At 48.1% G+C, this 13,664-nt stretch overlaps 1 protein-coding gene across 1 annotated transcript in view; it reads right to left on the reverse strand.

Annotated features, from left to right (window-relative positions):
- Positions 1 to 3,268: 3,268 nt before the first annotated feature.
- gripap1 (GRIP1 associated protein 1) overlaps positions 3,269 to 13,664 on the reverse strand; it is a 15,173-nt gene continuing 4,777 nt past the window's right edge. Inside the window, exons 10-29 of the mRNA XM_068746441.1 lie at positions 13,477 to 13,524; positions 13,349 to 13,380; positions 13,151 to 13,198; positions 12,971 to 13,070; positions 12,545 to 12,622; positions 12,036 to 12,128; positions 10,927 to 11,061; positions 10,706 to 10,801; positions 10,350 to 10,460; positions 10,063 to 10,164; positions 9,847 to 9,960; positions 9,537 to 9,614; positions 8,574 to 8,669; positions 8,417 to 8,473; positions 7,571 to 7,670; positions 6,422 to 6,552; positions 6,125 to 6,241; positions 5,556 to 5,649; positions 4,608 to 4,780; positions 3,269 to 4,476 (exon numbers count right to left, since the gene is read on the reverse strand). Of these exons, the coding sequence (XP_068602542.1) occupies positions 4,405 to 4,476; positions 4,608 to 4,780; positions 5,556 to 5,649; positions 6,125 to 6,241; positions 6,422 to 6,552; positions 7,571 to 7,670; positions 8,417 to 8,473; positions 8,574 to 8,669; positions 9,537 to 9,614; positions 9,847 to 9,960; positions 10,063 to 10,164; positions 10,350 to 10,460; positions 10,706 to 10,801; positions 10,927 to 11,061; positions 12,036 to 12,128; positions 12,545 to 12,622; positions 12,971 to 13,070; positions 13,151 to 13,198; positions 13,349 to 13,380; positions 13,477 to 13,524 (1,875 nt within the window). The 3' untranslated portion in view covers positions 3,269 to 4,404. The remainder of the gene's footprint in view (positions 4,477 to 4,607; positions 4,781 to 5,555; positions 5,650 to 6,124; positions 6,242 to 6,421; positions 6,553 to 7,570; positions 7,671 to 8,416; positions 8,474 to 8,573; positions 8,670 to 9,536; positions 9,615 to 9,846; positions 9,961 to 10,062; positions 10,165 to 10,349; positions 10,461 to 10,705; positions 10,802 to 10,926; positions 11,062 to 12,035; positions 12,129 to 12,544; positions 12,623 to 12,970; positions 13,071 to 13,150; positions 13,199 to 13,348; positions 13,381 to 13,476; positions 13,525 to 13,664) is intronic.

Here is a 13,664-nt window from a genome sequence, read left to right on the forward strand (position 1 = left end):
GTGTGAATGAGGGGGGTTCTGAAGGTTCTGAAGGTTCTGCAGGTTCTTCCGATACCCAGAGGAACTTTTCAGATCTGATACAACCAAAGTAGAACTGAGGTGAAGATATGAAAACTGTTACTCAGCATTCCGTCCACTTATCTGTCCGGTTCATCCCACAGACAGACGGGATTAGGTTACAGCGTGGGGGGGGGGGGGGGGGACAGTGGGCCAGGTGAGGCCACAGATAAGACTCATGTTGCTGTGGTATGTGACAGCTGAGTCTGATACAAAGACAGGATCGGTGGGGCAGAACCGCAGATGGTATCTGGTGTCAGCAGTACCCCAAACTTTCCACTGCCAGAGCAACAGGCTAACGAGCTCGCTCGCTTCCACATCCCGTCGGTGGAGAGGTCAAGGTCACAATCTCTGAGCCGGCGCTGGAGACGCTAGCCGTTACCGAACCGATGTCCAGTTAGGAGGAGTCCGGAGGATGGCAATGAAAGCCGGGATTTGAGTCCAACACGTGCACTGATTGACCCAAAAGAACCGGTTGGAGCTCCACTGGCTTCATGATGTTCAGCCAAAGCGATGAACAGAGTGAGTTCTTCCTTGGACTAGTCCCTTGGTGGACAATCAACGACAATTGATCATGCAGGCGGGGAATGTTGGGAGGGGGTCGGCGGGTTTGGGAACCCGATCAGAGAGGGTCATCTTGACCTGAGTGTCTCGATACATTGAAAGGTTCCCGACCTTCAAGGCTTTGGCCTTTATCCTCTCCCCTCTCAGCACGGCAGGGCGCCGGCGGTTTGCCACGCTCCTGTTATGTCACCCTACGACAGCCTGGTGGAGTCTAGTCCAACAAGACTCCCTTCAAACACCTGCTCCTGTTGGTTGTAAGACATTTTATCTTATTCACTGGGAAATTAGGAACTTTTAGTTCCTCATTATACCGGGAAATTTTTTTTTGTTTTGCAGTTTCGTGTCTCCAAGCTGTGTTCTTTGTGTCTTTGGGTGTCCTTGTGTCTTCGCTCTGACGCTGGTAATCGTTCATCCCATTGAGCGATGACTTTGGTGGGAGAGCGACGTGAGAGCAAAGAGATTCCGGAGTAGAAACGAATGACTGGACATGGAGAAGACGTGCGGAGCGGTTCGGTAACCGGACCTCAGGCCGTTTGTTCTCAATTACCGCCTCCTACGCCGCTCTGTGTGCGTCTATATAAAGAAACGGACCTTCTGATTGGACCCGTGTGTGTGTGTGTGTGTCTTGCCGCAGTGCCACATCTCTCTCCTCCCACTCTGAAGCTAAAAACAAATGCAGCGTCTCTCGTTACATTCACCAATCAATGCAGCGAGGCCCCTGGGGGGGGGCCACGCTACACTCTGAGAGAGAGTCCAGTGGGTTTCAGGTTTGTTTGAGGGCTCTGTTGGACTGGTTTAACTGGGTGTTGAACTGGTTTGGTGTCCGAAAACACAAACGAGTGAAACAAGAGAATCTGAGCGTTCGCCGCTGCCGACCGGTTCCCCCTACCGGCCGGTTGCCCAACGAGATTTCTGCTCGAGACAACGATGCATTCACTGCCAATGCAAGGTAATGGCCTTGTATTGGTGCCCTCTTGTGTGTTGCATTTACTGCAAGTCTTCTGTCTTATTAGTATTAGTATTCAGAATTTGCATTTCATTTGGAAAAATCTTTGCAGATGCCTTCTTAGTTCTCTGGTGATGCATTCACCGTCTTTCCTGGCACGCTAGGATTTGGTTTCAGGTGAGGCGTTCACTGTCCCCTCTTGCCAAGCCTGAGCCAGTCTGAAAAGCCAGCGTTTATATTTAGACGACTTATTGCAGGAGAAAACTCCTGAATTGTTTAAACTCCTCTGTCTCTGTTGGAGACGGGGATTGCCGTAGCAACCCCCTGGTTTCCAGTGGTGATCAGAGAGCCCTGTGACATCAGTGTGACCTTAACACACACCCGTCTGTACTTTCAAGGACCCAGTGACCAAAATGTCATGTTAAAATGTTAGCATTTAGCTCAAACACAGCCTCAATCTGCTGCTAGCATTGCTAAACTGCTGTTAGTTGGAACTAGATGTTTGATGATATGCTTAGTCTCCCCTCCTGCCCCCCCCCCCCCCCCCCCCATCCTTCCATTCGCCTACCTGACCCCCTTCCATCCAGATGTGCCATTTCTTCTTTCCTTTCTCATGTCGTTTGTAATTTTCACCTCCTCATGTTCGTTTATTTACGATCACCGAGGAATCTGCAGAGAATAAAATCAATGAACAAAAATGCAGCAGCCGATGAAGGAAGAGAGCCGCATTAATCTGCAATGAGCGGAGTCCGAACCAGATCCAACCTAGACCCAGACCCCGAGTATCAGACCTGATCGGAGACAAGACGCTAACGTTTAAATGACGCTACGAGTCACGCCATTAGGGTGACTTTGCCCCAGGGGTCAAATCCACCCATCAAATGCCCCAAACCAGGGGCCCGTTTGGCCTCAGAGGGCATCTCAGGGTGCAAATCTAAAGACATAAATTAAAATCCAAAAAGATTTATACTGACAGCATGACTCATTTTACAGGCCCTGAAGGACAAAACGACAGACAGGTCCAGTTGTGCCTTCCCACTGTGATTGTCACTTTTAATTAAAACCTCATTTGAAGAACTTGTTTCCATTAACCCTCGACCCGACCAATCAGAAGCTATCTGGATGAGGCGGACCCCGCCAGCGGTGAGCGCTCACCTCTTTAATCCGTCTCTCTGCGGGACAGGAAGTACCGGACAGCTAATTAGCACCGCCTGACCTCCATTGCTGCATGACTTTTATTGTGAAGAGATTCAGCAAAAAAAAGCAGAGGATTGTGGGTAGGATGGAGTGAGCCGTCAGCTGACTGGTCACAGGAGATCCAAACTTTGTTCAACTTAATTTAGATTTGATGTCGTGAAACAGGAAGACCAGAACAAAACAAAGAGGGGATGTCAGGGATGGTGTGAAGTCTCACAAAAAGCAACTCACAAAAAGGGAAGGAACATCCCATAAAAAGCGATGATAAATTAGCCTGACCAGAATTCAAGCCACACCCCTATTTGGGCCCATGATGCTTCTCACTACCTGAACATGGATACGTGGATTCTTTTTTTTCTTTTTTTTTTTTAAATAGTACTTTATTGATCCTCTGAATGAGAAATTCTGCTCCCTGAGAAGCAGCTGGAAGCATGTAGACTCAGGGAACCGGAGCACGCTCGTGCTACTTCCTGTAATAAATGCATTACAGCAAAAACACACCTGTTGTCATTAATATTTTATCATATGTTCTTAATGTTACAACAATCAGAGTCACGACTGTCGTCAGACACATAAATAGATCAGTCAATTTCTTTAGACGTTACAGCGAATATATACAGACTTAAACATTACAAAGAAACGAGCCTGGTGTCTGCCCAACACATAGCCTGAGCCCACTTATCAGGAGAGCGAAAAAACATTTTAGTGCGTTTTCAGAGTTTTCAGCTCGACCTTCTTCTCCAGGTAATTTCTGACATTTACTGCTGTTAGTTCATCATTAAATAATGTTTGTTTGAAATGATATCAGGTTGAATAAGAGACACACAAAGACTAATGTCTGGACTCCAAGCAAAGCTGCTCCGGAAACAGTTTCTCTGTTGCATCACGTCAGACTGAAGTGTGCAAACAAAAATAAAACATGGGCAGTTACAACAACAAAAAATACAAGATGAATGTCCAGGATATAGCCACAGCCAGACATTCAATCCAGGACATAGCCACAGTCCAAGGAAAGCAATGAAGGCAAAAGGTTTAACAGAAAAAGAGATGATCTGCGGTTCAGGAAGCAGGAAGTAGACGGACCCTGACAGCTTCCATTTCGATTATTTGGCGTCCTGAATTAAAAGTGCAAGAAAAATTACAGTCCAAGAAAAGCACTATATGAGGGAAAATTAAGACAGAAAAGACCAGGAAATAGACAAACCGCAGCAGAGTCAATGCACAGAGGAACCAACGACATGACACACCCGCGTTAGGTATTCCAGGACATAGCCAAGACCCTCAAACATACAGAAGTAATGGCTTACAGTCCATTGCGTTTCCATGAGTTTTCCAGGTAGTAGACAGAATTCAGAGAAACTGAACGATGCCGTCTAATTACAGTACAATCAGTAGTAAAGCAAATCCATTCCCTCTTTGAAAAAAAAAAATCAACATTAAATCTGACTTCAATTAAACAATAAAGAAAGTCCCTCCACCCGATGCTTGCTGCGATGCTGAACTCATAGCGCTCCATGTCGATCGAATGATAAAAAATCTTGCTTCAGGTGTTAGTCTGAGCCCAGCCCACACCATCAAGAGGCAAACAATGGCGATGGATGGGAATGGACGGATGCGTCCAGGTATTAGTCTTATCCCAATCAAGGTGCACTACCACCGTGGCTGCTGTCCTTACTGAGACGGACTAACTCCTGGGACAAAATCTCCAGATCCTGCAGAGGGAGACAGTTTCAAATAGCAGGTATTCTCTCCGTCTGGAGTTTTATGTCTGCATGTTATGTTAAATCATCACCAGGAGAGAGAGCTTTCACTTCTAGGCCAGGTGCTCCGAGTTTCATTTTACCTTCTGCAGGTGCATGTTCTTGGTCAGCTGTTCTTCCAACATGTTCTGCAGCTTCTTGTTCATCTCTCTCAGGTTCTCGTCTCCCGGTTTGACCAGATCTCTGAGGACCGAACCCAGACCTCCGCGGTCTCCTTGAGAGCCTCCGTGGCCTCCGGCTGCACCGCCCGACACGTCTGAGGATGGAGAGGGAGGAGTTAGAGATGATCTACGACTGCTCCGTCGGGGTTAGAGTCGCTTTAAGTAAATCTAAAGGAACTCTGAATGTATAGGCGTGTGTGCGTGTGTGTGTGTGTGTGTGTGTGTGTATTCAGACGGCTGCGGTATCAAGTATTCATCACACACAAAGTCCAGTGTTCTGCGCAGCTCCCAGTTTTACTGCCCATTACATTTACCATTATTACAGAGCAAGTGGGAGCGGAGTGGAGGGAGAGAGAATGAAACCAGTCGAACATGAAATTGAAAACATCAGGAGAGGAAAAGGGAGGAAAACAGGATGACGGAGGAGAGGAAAACTGGAGGGAATGAGTGCAGCAACACATTTTACTTCAGATGGTTGCTGTTAAAGATTAGAATCTGCTTTCCGTTACAAACAAAAGGTTTCTTGACTGTCGACATTCAAAACCGACTCCAAACGCCAAACGGGACTAGAGTTGTAGTCGAGACCGAGGTTCAAAGAAAAATCACATCAAAACAGAACATAATCTTTTTCTCATTACGTTTGCAACAAAAGCAAATTCTGCTATATTGTTTTTGAACGATGAAACAAACTAAACGGGACAGAAGCCTTTTGACTTTTGTCATTTAGCATCACATCTTCATAAATAAGAGGTCCAAGCACTGAGCTCTGGGGAACTCCTGTCTCCACTTGTTCAATCTGAACCATGGTGAAAAGGAGAGGAAGTTAAAGCAGAAACCCTTTTGATTGGCCGTGATTGGTGCGCGTGTCACCTATGCGACTGTCCATCACGTAGGTCTCGATTATGGAGCTCTTCCTGCAGATGTCTTCGGCCATCGATGAACAGCTCACCTCCAGGTGTTTCACCTGAAGCAGAAAGTACTCTGAGCCTCACTCCAGGAGATCGTAAACGATGCTATAAAACACTGAATTCTCTCGCTGGAAGTGCTTTAAAAAAAGATGCATTTTTAAATTGAGAACATTTTAAATCAGAGGTTTAACATTCCACATGAATATTAAATATAGGTGAAACTCAAAGGTAGTTTAATGAAGGCTAAAATATACGAGTGGATTTATCTTCGATCCTTAATGCTAAAGACGTGCAGTATTTCCTGTGAGTATTAATGGCCAGCTGACGGCCCCGTTATTGCTGCGTCAGCGCCGACCTGGAAACACAAGAGATTAATAATGGATCAAAAAAAGAGGGGTGACGTGGAAGTTGACTTTAAAGCCCACACCAGGTTAAAACAGGACAAAGTGAAGCATTTCTAAAGAGTAAAGGGACAGAGGGACAGAGGGACAGAGACACGTGACCGGCGGTCGTCATGGCGGAACGCCGCACCTTCTCCTCCAGCATCCACTTCTCCTGCTGAACCTCGGCAAGTCTCTGGAACAGTTCTCCGACCTCGTCGTCAGACAACTCCGCGGGACGCTGAGACTGAGGGCTGCCGCCGGCGGACTGACGGACGGCGAGGAGACACATAGGTTAAGATGCTAAGCTAATGACATCCAACAGGAACGCATACAATAAAGCAAGCAGTGGACATCTTATTATATTACTTCACTGGTGTATTTGAGTTAAACGTTGATCGTCAACATCAGGAACTTTCTCCGTCTGATCTGCATAAGCTCCACCCACCTTGTTCTGATTGGCTGGCTGAGGCTCTTTCATCAGGTCTCTATAGGAGAAGGAGGAGACGGAGGACGAGTCTCCGGTCTGCTGAGTGCGACTGGGACTGTTGATCTCTGAGAGTACAAGTTCTTCCAGACCTGCAGAGACGGAAGATGAAAACCTTTAAGGCGACGTACTGGCCCTTTAAAGAGACCCACACTCAGTGTTGGGTGTGATTGCATCACAACTTTTTTGTCGCGCTAAAAAACAACGACAAATCCAACAAAGTCCTCTGTTTCATTCATGGGACTGGTCCTTTTAATGCAGTGGGGCTTTCCCTCTAATGCGAGGGACCGTCCCTTTAATGCGGCGGGGCCTTCCCTTTAATAGGGAGGGGCCGTGCCTTTGATGCAGGTGCTCTGAGTGGGCACAGATAAGTGAGCTACTTTAAAATGTCTGATTCTCAGGTTTGTTCAGAAGAGCCTTTTAAACATTCATCCCTGCTCATAGATTATAGATGATGCTGAGGAATGCTGTGCGTGTGTGCGTGTGCGTGTGCGCGTGCACGTGGTAAAAACAGTCTCACAGAAGGCCTGGTGAAGATGGAGTCCAAGACAAGAGTAAAATGTGAAACTAAAATAGTCAAAGCAGAAAATCAAACAAACAGAATATGAAGGACAGAGCAGGCGTGTGCTTGTGTGTTGTGTTGTGTTGTGTTTGTGTGTGTTTGTCTGCTGTGATTGTGTTTGTGTGTCGCTCTTTGGTCCACCTTTGCTGAGGGAATCCAAGCATTGCATCAAATATTGATCAGAGGGTTCCGGACTGAGCCAGAACCTCTTGAGGGGAGGGTTAGCACGCTGCCGGTTAGCGGACCCATTGGTCTCACTTAGAACACACACACACACACACACACTTGGGTCATGACTGCTTTGTAAGTCAAGTTGTTCATTGGGAGGATCTGAGTCCAGTAGAGGTAAAGGACCTGCAAACCAGTTTAAACCTATTTATACTGGTTGCTAATGGTCAAACTGGTCTTCAGTGTCACGGGAGCGTCTCTCAACGCCTTCCTTAAAGAATTACACAGACAATCACTAAACCGGTTCGACCAGGTCAACGCCGCGCCGTCGTGACACCTGATGACGTCACACACGCAGTGTTCCAGGTGTGTCCGCGTACCCGTCCGGGTCTTGCTGTTGGTCAGGATCTCCTGGAGTCTCTCCTGAAGTTTGTCGGCGCGTTTCCTCTCCAGCTGCAGCTGACGCTTCAGGTCCTTAAGCTGAGACACACACACACACACACACACACACACAGATTGTGTTTTTAATTATTACTTTCCATGCTCGGCCGCTCCTTTAAGGACGCGGGTCCCTTTAAAACACATGTGTCAAACCTTTTCGTTTTTTCCAGCATGTGCTGAAATGTTGATCCGGCTACATATGGATCAGGATCAGCACTGGACAGCTCCATACGTAGCCGGCTACATATGGAGCTGTCCAGTGCTGATCCTGAAAGTGACGTCTTTTCCGCGGCATTGACTCGGGAATGTTCTTTATCTTTCCCACTTCGGTTGGTTTTTTTGGTTTCTGCATGTCCATGACAAGACAAGGTGGTGGCTTTCTGGTTTTGCTTTGATTTTGCTTTGATTATCTTTGTTCCTGCGTGATGATTACATTTGAATGGAACGTTTTCACATTATTCGATTTTTTAATTTATTCCCATCACAAACTTTGGTTCATACTTATGATTTTTCTCATTTACAGTATGGCTTTATCTCTGACAATTTTTAAGTTACAACCTTTTAAAAAAGTGATATCAAAACTGAATATTTTATTGTAATTACTGTGGCAGCTAAAGAGTTAAATAAAAAAATAAATAGTTATTTAACAGCATGTTACATTTATTTTCCATTAAATGACATTACATTTAGTTACATGTTTTACTGTGTTACGGTTTACATTTGGCCTTTGGAGGGCAAACATAACGCTAATGAGTCTGACAGCCCTGCTTTAAAAGGAGACTCACCGCCGCGCTGCCCTTCTTCTCTAGGATCCTCTGACCGTCCACCGTATCCTTGATTTCCTGCAGACAGAAACACTGATTACATTTCTCTGCTCCGTTCCGGAGAACCGAGCCTCTCTGGTCTCCTCGGACCCGTCTCCCTGGGTTCTGCTGCCATTACTTGTTTGAGTTTCCCAATGGTGTCGTTGTGGTCATCCTTCTGTTTCTCCACCGCCACCACCTGCTGCTTCAACGCCTCCATCTCTGAGCGCTTCTCCTGCAGGACAGACGGCATATTTAAACCGGGCTTGGACTCCCTCACGGGTATTTTGTTTGCGACTGAATGACTCAAACAAAATATAAAATTCAGTCAAAAATGATTTTGACTGAATTAAATGTTTCTTCCTGGGGGGGGGTGCAGTAATGAGAAGCCAGTCATAACTGGTTTAGTGTCGACATACAGGAGCGAAACCAGCACAAACCGTTTGGACTCTTTAATCCTCAGACACTTCGCTTCCACTGATGGCCTCGCTCTTAATCCGACTGAACGAGGGATTCATTTAATAGAAAAAAACACAGTAAGCTTCTGCTGCTAATTAATTTGACTAAAATCTACATTAAACGCGCCCGAGGGGCCGCGGCCGCCCATCTGATGGAGGGAGAACCGGTAAGACTGGGGGGGGGGGGGGGCAGTGAGATAATTAATGCAAAGTCCGTCAGCGCGTCGGGACGCGAGTTTAGACTGTGGTGTGTAGATGGTGATTATTATGGTCTGTCGACGGTGATTATTTTGTCGTTTGAGTTCAGTTCCTTTCTAATACTTTGTTTTGGTATCCTCACTGTTTTTTCACCGACATGCTAACAGATGGTGTGAATGTTCCACCATTCAACCTGTCTGTGTTGCCATGGAGACAACTATGCTTTAATTAGAAACACATACACAATCAGAGCTGGACTGGAATCAACACAACACAACACACACACAAACTTGTAGTAATTGAGATTCTTCTGAAACGGTGTGTGTGTGCGCGTGTGTGCGCGTGTGTGTGTGTGTGTGCGTGTGCGTGTGTGCGTGTGTGTGCGCGTGTGTGCGCGTGTGTGTGTGTGTGTGCGTGTGCGTGTGTGCGTGTGTGTGCGCGCGTACCTCCAGCCGAAGTGCGTGTTGTTTCTGCAGCTGGTCAATCTCCTCTTGATGCTCCTCTGACTTCTTCTCGACGTTCTCCTGCAGAAACATTGAATAAATTACTCAAACACAAAATGAAACGGCGTCCACTGATCAGGAAGCAGCGACTCCGTCATGCTGATGGAGACAGAAGCCCCGCCCACCGAGTGTCTCAGTCTTCCTGTGCTGGAAGGTCAATGTCTAATCGGAAACAGTGATTGGCTCAGATGGATGACAATGCGATGATGTCACAGCCGGACTCCCTTTCGTTCAGCATGGAGGTGCGACTGACCTCCGCCTCCTTCAGCCGTCTCTCAAACCATCCTTTGGTTCCCTCCATGGACAGAACTTGAGCCTGCAGCTCCTCCATCTGCCTCTGGATGCCCTCCATCTCCCTGGTCCGAGCCTGAACGCACACACACACCTGCATGAGAACCATGTGACCGGTGGGGGGCCTGGAACGGGTGTCTGGGTCCACACTCCCTTCTCTCTCCTCCCTCCGGTTCACCTTTTCATCTCTGAGCTGCTGTCGGATTTCCTCCTCAGAGCGATTCTTGTCTTCGTGGAGTCCTCGGAGCTCCTTCTCATACCGAGCCCTCACCCCCAGAACCTGGAGCAGGAGGAGCGAGAGATGAAAGATCTAATGCTGCTTCTCTGCGTTTCCAAACGTTGCATTTAAAAAGAGAAACGATGGAAGAAAACAGATCAACCTGAGGTAATCAATCAATCAGAAATAATCAAGAGAGTGAAACCCAAGAGAACGAGACAAAGAGGAGCAGCAGCTCAGAATGTCACCTCCTTCTCGTGCTGCAGTTTGAGGTCTGATAGCGCCTCCTTGTGGTCAGACTTTTCCTGGCTCAGCTGGATGGCCATGTCATCCAGCATGGACTTCCTCTTCTCTGCTGTCTACACACACACACACGCACACACACACACACACACACACACACACACACATTAACATCTGGGAGCAGGACAATCTGACCTCAGATCAGTAGAGACTGAACCCCAGATGAAAGCCGCTTCTACACAGGATCTGCTCTGGGATCTGTTCCTGAAGGCTCAGTGCACCTCCTCCACACGTCCTTCTACAGGTGTGCTCACACACACCGGTAACCTTCAGCCAATCACGGTCAGGCGTTTGTGCGCACCTTCTTAGCCTCGTCCAGCTCTCTCAGCAGTCCCTCCTTCTCGTGTCCTTCGTCCGTGAGCTGCTCCAACAACTTCCTGCTGGCGAAGCTCGACTCCTGAGCCAAGAAGCACGCAGACGGAGACGACGATCAAACCAGAGCAGACAAAAGGTGAAGATGCTACCGCTAACCGCGCTAAACTCAATCTAAGTCTGGAATAGTTCCCCGAGCAGGTGTGTTACCTGCAGCTGCGATTCAAGGTCGTCTCTCTGGGCCAACAGGCTCTCGTGTTCAGAATGTCTCTGCTGCACCTCGGCCGCCAGCGCCTCCTGCTGTTCACGCAGCAGATTCATCTCCTGCGTCTTCGCCGTCTGGATCTGCAACCATCACTTCATTGATTATCAGAGTTTGATGAACAGAGCACGGACTGACATACAGGTGGGGGGATAGAGGTAGAAGCTACAGGCGGGGGCTGTGGTTAGAGGCTAGAGGTGGAGGTTGCAGGTAGAAGCTACAGGCAGGGGCTGTGGTTAGAGGCTAGTGGAGGTTGCAGGTAGAAGCTACAGGTGGAGGCTGCAGGTAGAAGCTACAGGTGGAGGCTGCAGGGAGAAGCTACAGGTGGAGGCTGGAGGTAGAAGCTACAGGTGGAGGCTGGAGGTTGAGGCTGCAGCAGCCAAAGCATTGGTCGTCGCAGTAGGATCTTCTTGCTTTGTGTCATTAGCGGGTCGTTGGGGTCGTCCTGCACCTCCAGTCCAGTCCGTGGTTCAGCCTGACCCAGGGAACGCGAGAGGCTCACGGCTCCCCGCCCAGGAGATCGGTACGGTTGTAAAAAGCAGAAATGTAAAAGACATTCTGAAGCTGACGGAGGAAACTCCACCGCAGAAGTCTGAGGGTGCAGGGATGTAGGGATCCTCCACCCGCTGCCCTGGCGTGAGTCCTAGCAGCAGGTAGTTAGGCTGCTAGCCTAATCTGCAGCTAACTGAAACAGGTTGCTATTTAGGAGCTGCCTGACAGAGCTTCAGACCAGCGGCCTGAGGTTAGCGCTCTAGAAAAGGGTTCCGAGTCGATCTGGAGATAGTTACGCGTTCCAGAGCGCACAGATTGGTCCTCAGAGCACCGCCCTCCTGTGAAACAGGTGACAGGTCCACACTGAGGAGGACGTTCTAGATATCATTCTAGATCATCGGCCCAGTGTTCCACCAGCTAGAACCGTTCCTAGGTTCTGTTTCAGCGCTACAAACGGCTAGACTGGAAATGATTTACGGGGGCACCTGAATCCGGATCAGGTCAGCAGCTATCAGATCAGGTCTGACCCGGGGGAACCCTTCTGGGTGGCGGCCAGGCTTATTACCTGTTCTAGAGCAGCTAGGTTAGTCCTCAGAGCATCGTTCTCCTGCAGGATGCTGTCCACTTGCTCCTGACTCACTGCACTCTGATTGGCTACCTGTAGCACCAGCGCACCCCGGCGGGGGGGGGGGCAGACAGAAGGATGAGAAAGGAGCCGGAAAACAGCAGAAATAAAGACAAAAGCAGAAAAGAGGATTAAAACCAAACAGAAATCAGAAAGGAGGAAAAAGGAAAAGAGGAAGACAGAAAAAGAGCAGACGGTCGCCCGAACACGTCGGAACGTTTCCCCACATTCAAACAGCTGTTCTACTTTTTAACTTCACCGTTTCATCCCTGAATCACTTTGGTAGAGAAAGAAAAGTAAGATAAAGGAGTTTACTCCACATCCCCATTATTATTATTATTTAGAACCATGTCGCCGGGGTTTTCTCTGCCCTGGGCTGTGACTCACAGGCCTGCAGGCAGCGACTCCCGTGGAAGTGCTGCTGCTTCCTGGTCAGGTGTGCATTTTACCTGGTCCCTGAGCGCGTGTACAGTCAGTTCGTGTTCCTTCTCGTTGCTCTGAAGCCGCTCTCTCAGCTCTGCTGCCGCCTGAACCCAAACAGAAACGAGGATTTCAACTCGTTTGAAAAGAAACTAGCATGAAATCCTCAGGATGCCGTCTCCAGTGCGGAATGTAACCAACGGCTGGACCTTCAGGACATGAACCTCGTACTCCAAGTCCACGACGTGAAAGTAAGTATTTGGATTAAGTACATTCAACACATTAAACGGTCATTAGTCACGTTTACATGTAGTACATTAACGTAATGCTAACACTTTTGTAGAAGAGTACAAAAACCGACGAAACACAGATTCATATACTTGATGCAGTCCTTCGTCATGTACTTTTCTTATGCAGGATATTTACTTGTACACAGAGGTAGTACTGCGCCTGACCTGATTGGCTGCCATGACATCAGACTGTAGTTTCTGGATGCGGAAATTCGTGACCTTCAGCTCGTCCTCTTTCCTTTGGTTGATCTCGTCGATCTTCGTCCTTCAACCAATGAGAACACAGTCTTGGTAGTATTAGCTGCAATGCTAGCATTAGCCCGCATTAGCGGCGCGAGTGCTGACCTGCTGTCGTTGTACAGAGCCTCCTTCTCTCCCTGCAGTCGCTGAAAACTGAAACAGAAGAAACAAATTCAAATCAACCAATCAAACGTCTCCTACCAGCTCGGGGACAAGCACTGAAACGCCCCCCCCCCCCCCCGTAGATGTAATAGCATAAAGAAGCGATAACTGAGAAACAAACAAGCGTTTGCAACGGCTCACCTCTCCTGTTTCTTCTTTAACTTGTCAGACAGCTGGAGGGGAGAGAAAAAGAGAAGACAGAACGTTCTCTCCTGGGGCGTTGAGAATAAATCAGAAAACGGCTCATCAGGAATGAATTAGCTGCTCACCTTCGCTATCTCTTCCTGAAGTCTAGAGATTTCGGCTTGTCTGGAGCTCTAGAGAATGACAGGAGACACTTTCAGAAACGACGCGAACAGCTGATGTCCCCGTAGTTCCCGTCTCCAGGAGGAATCTGACCCGCTTCAGGCCATAAAGACCAAACTCGAGATCTGCCACAACCTCTAAATGTACTGAA

Source organism: Brachionichthys hirsutus, chromosome 2, assembly GCF_040956055.1.
Source record: "Brachionichthys hirsutus isolate HB-005 chromosome 2, CSIRO-AGI_Bhir_v1, whole genome shotgun sequence".
Classification (NCBI taxonomy): Eukaryota; Metazoa; Chordata; class Actinopteri; order Lophiiformes; family Brachionichthyidae; genus Brachionichthys; species Brachionichthys hirsutus.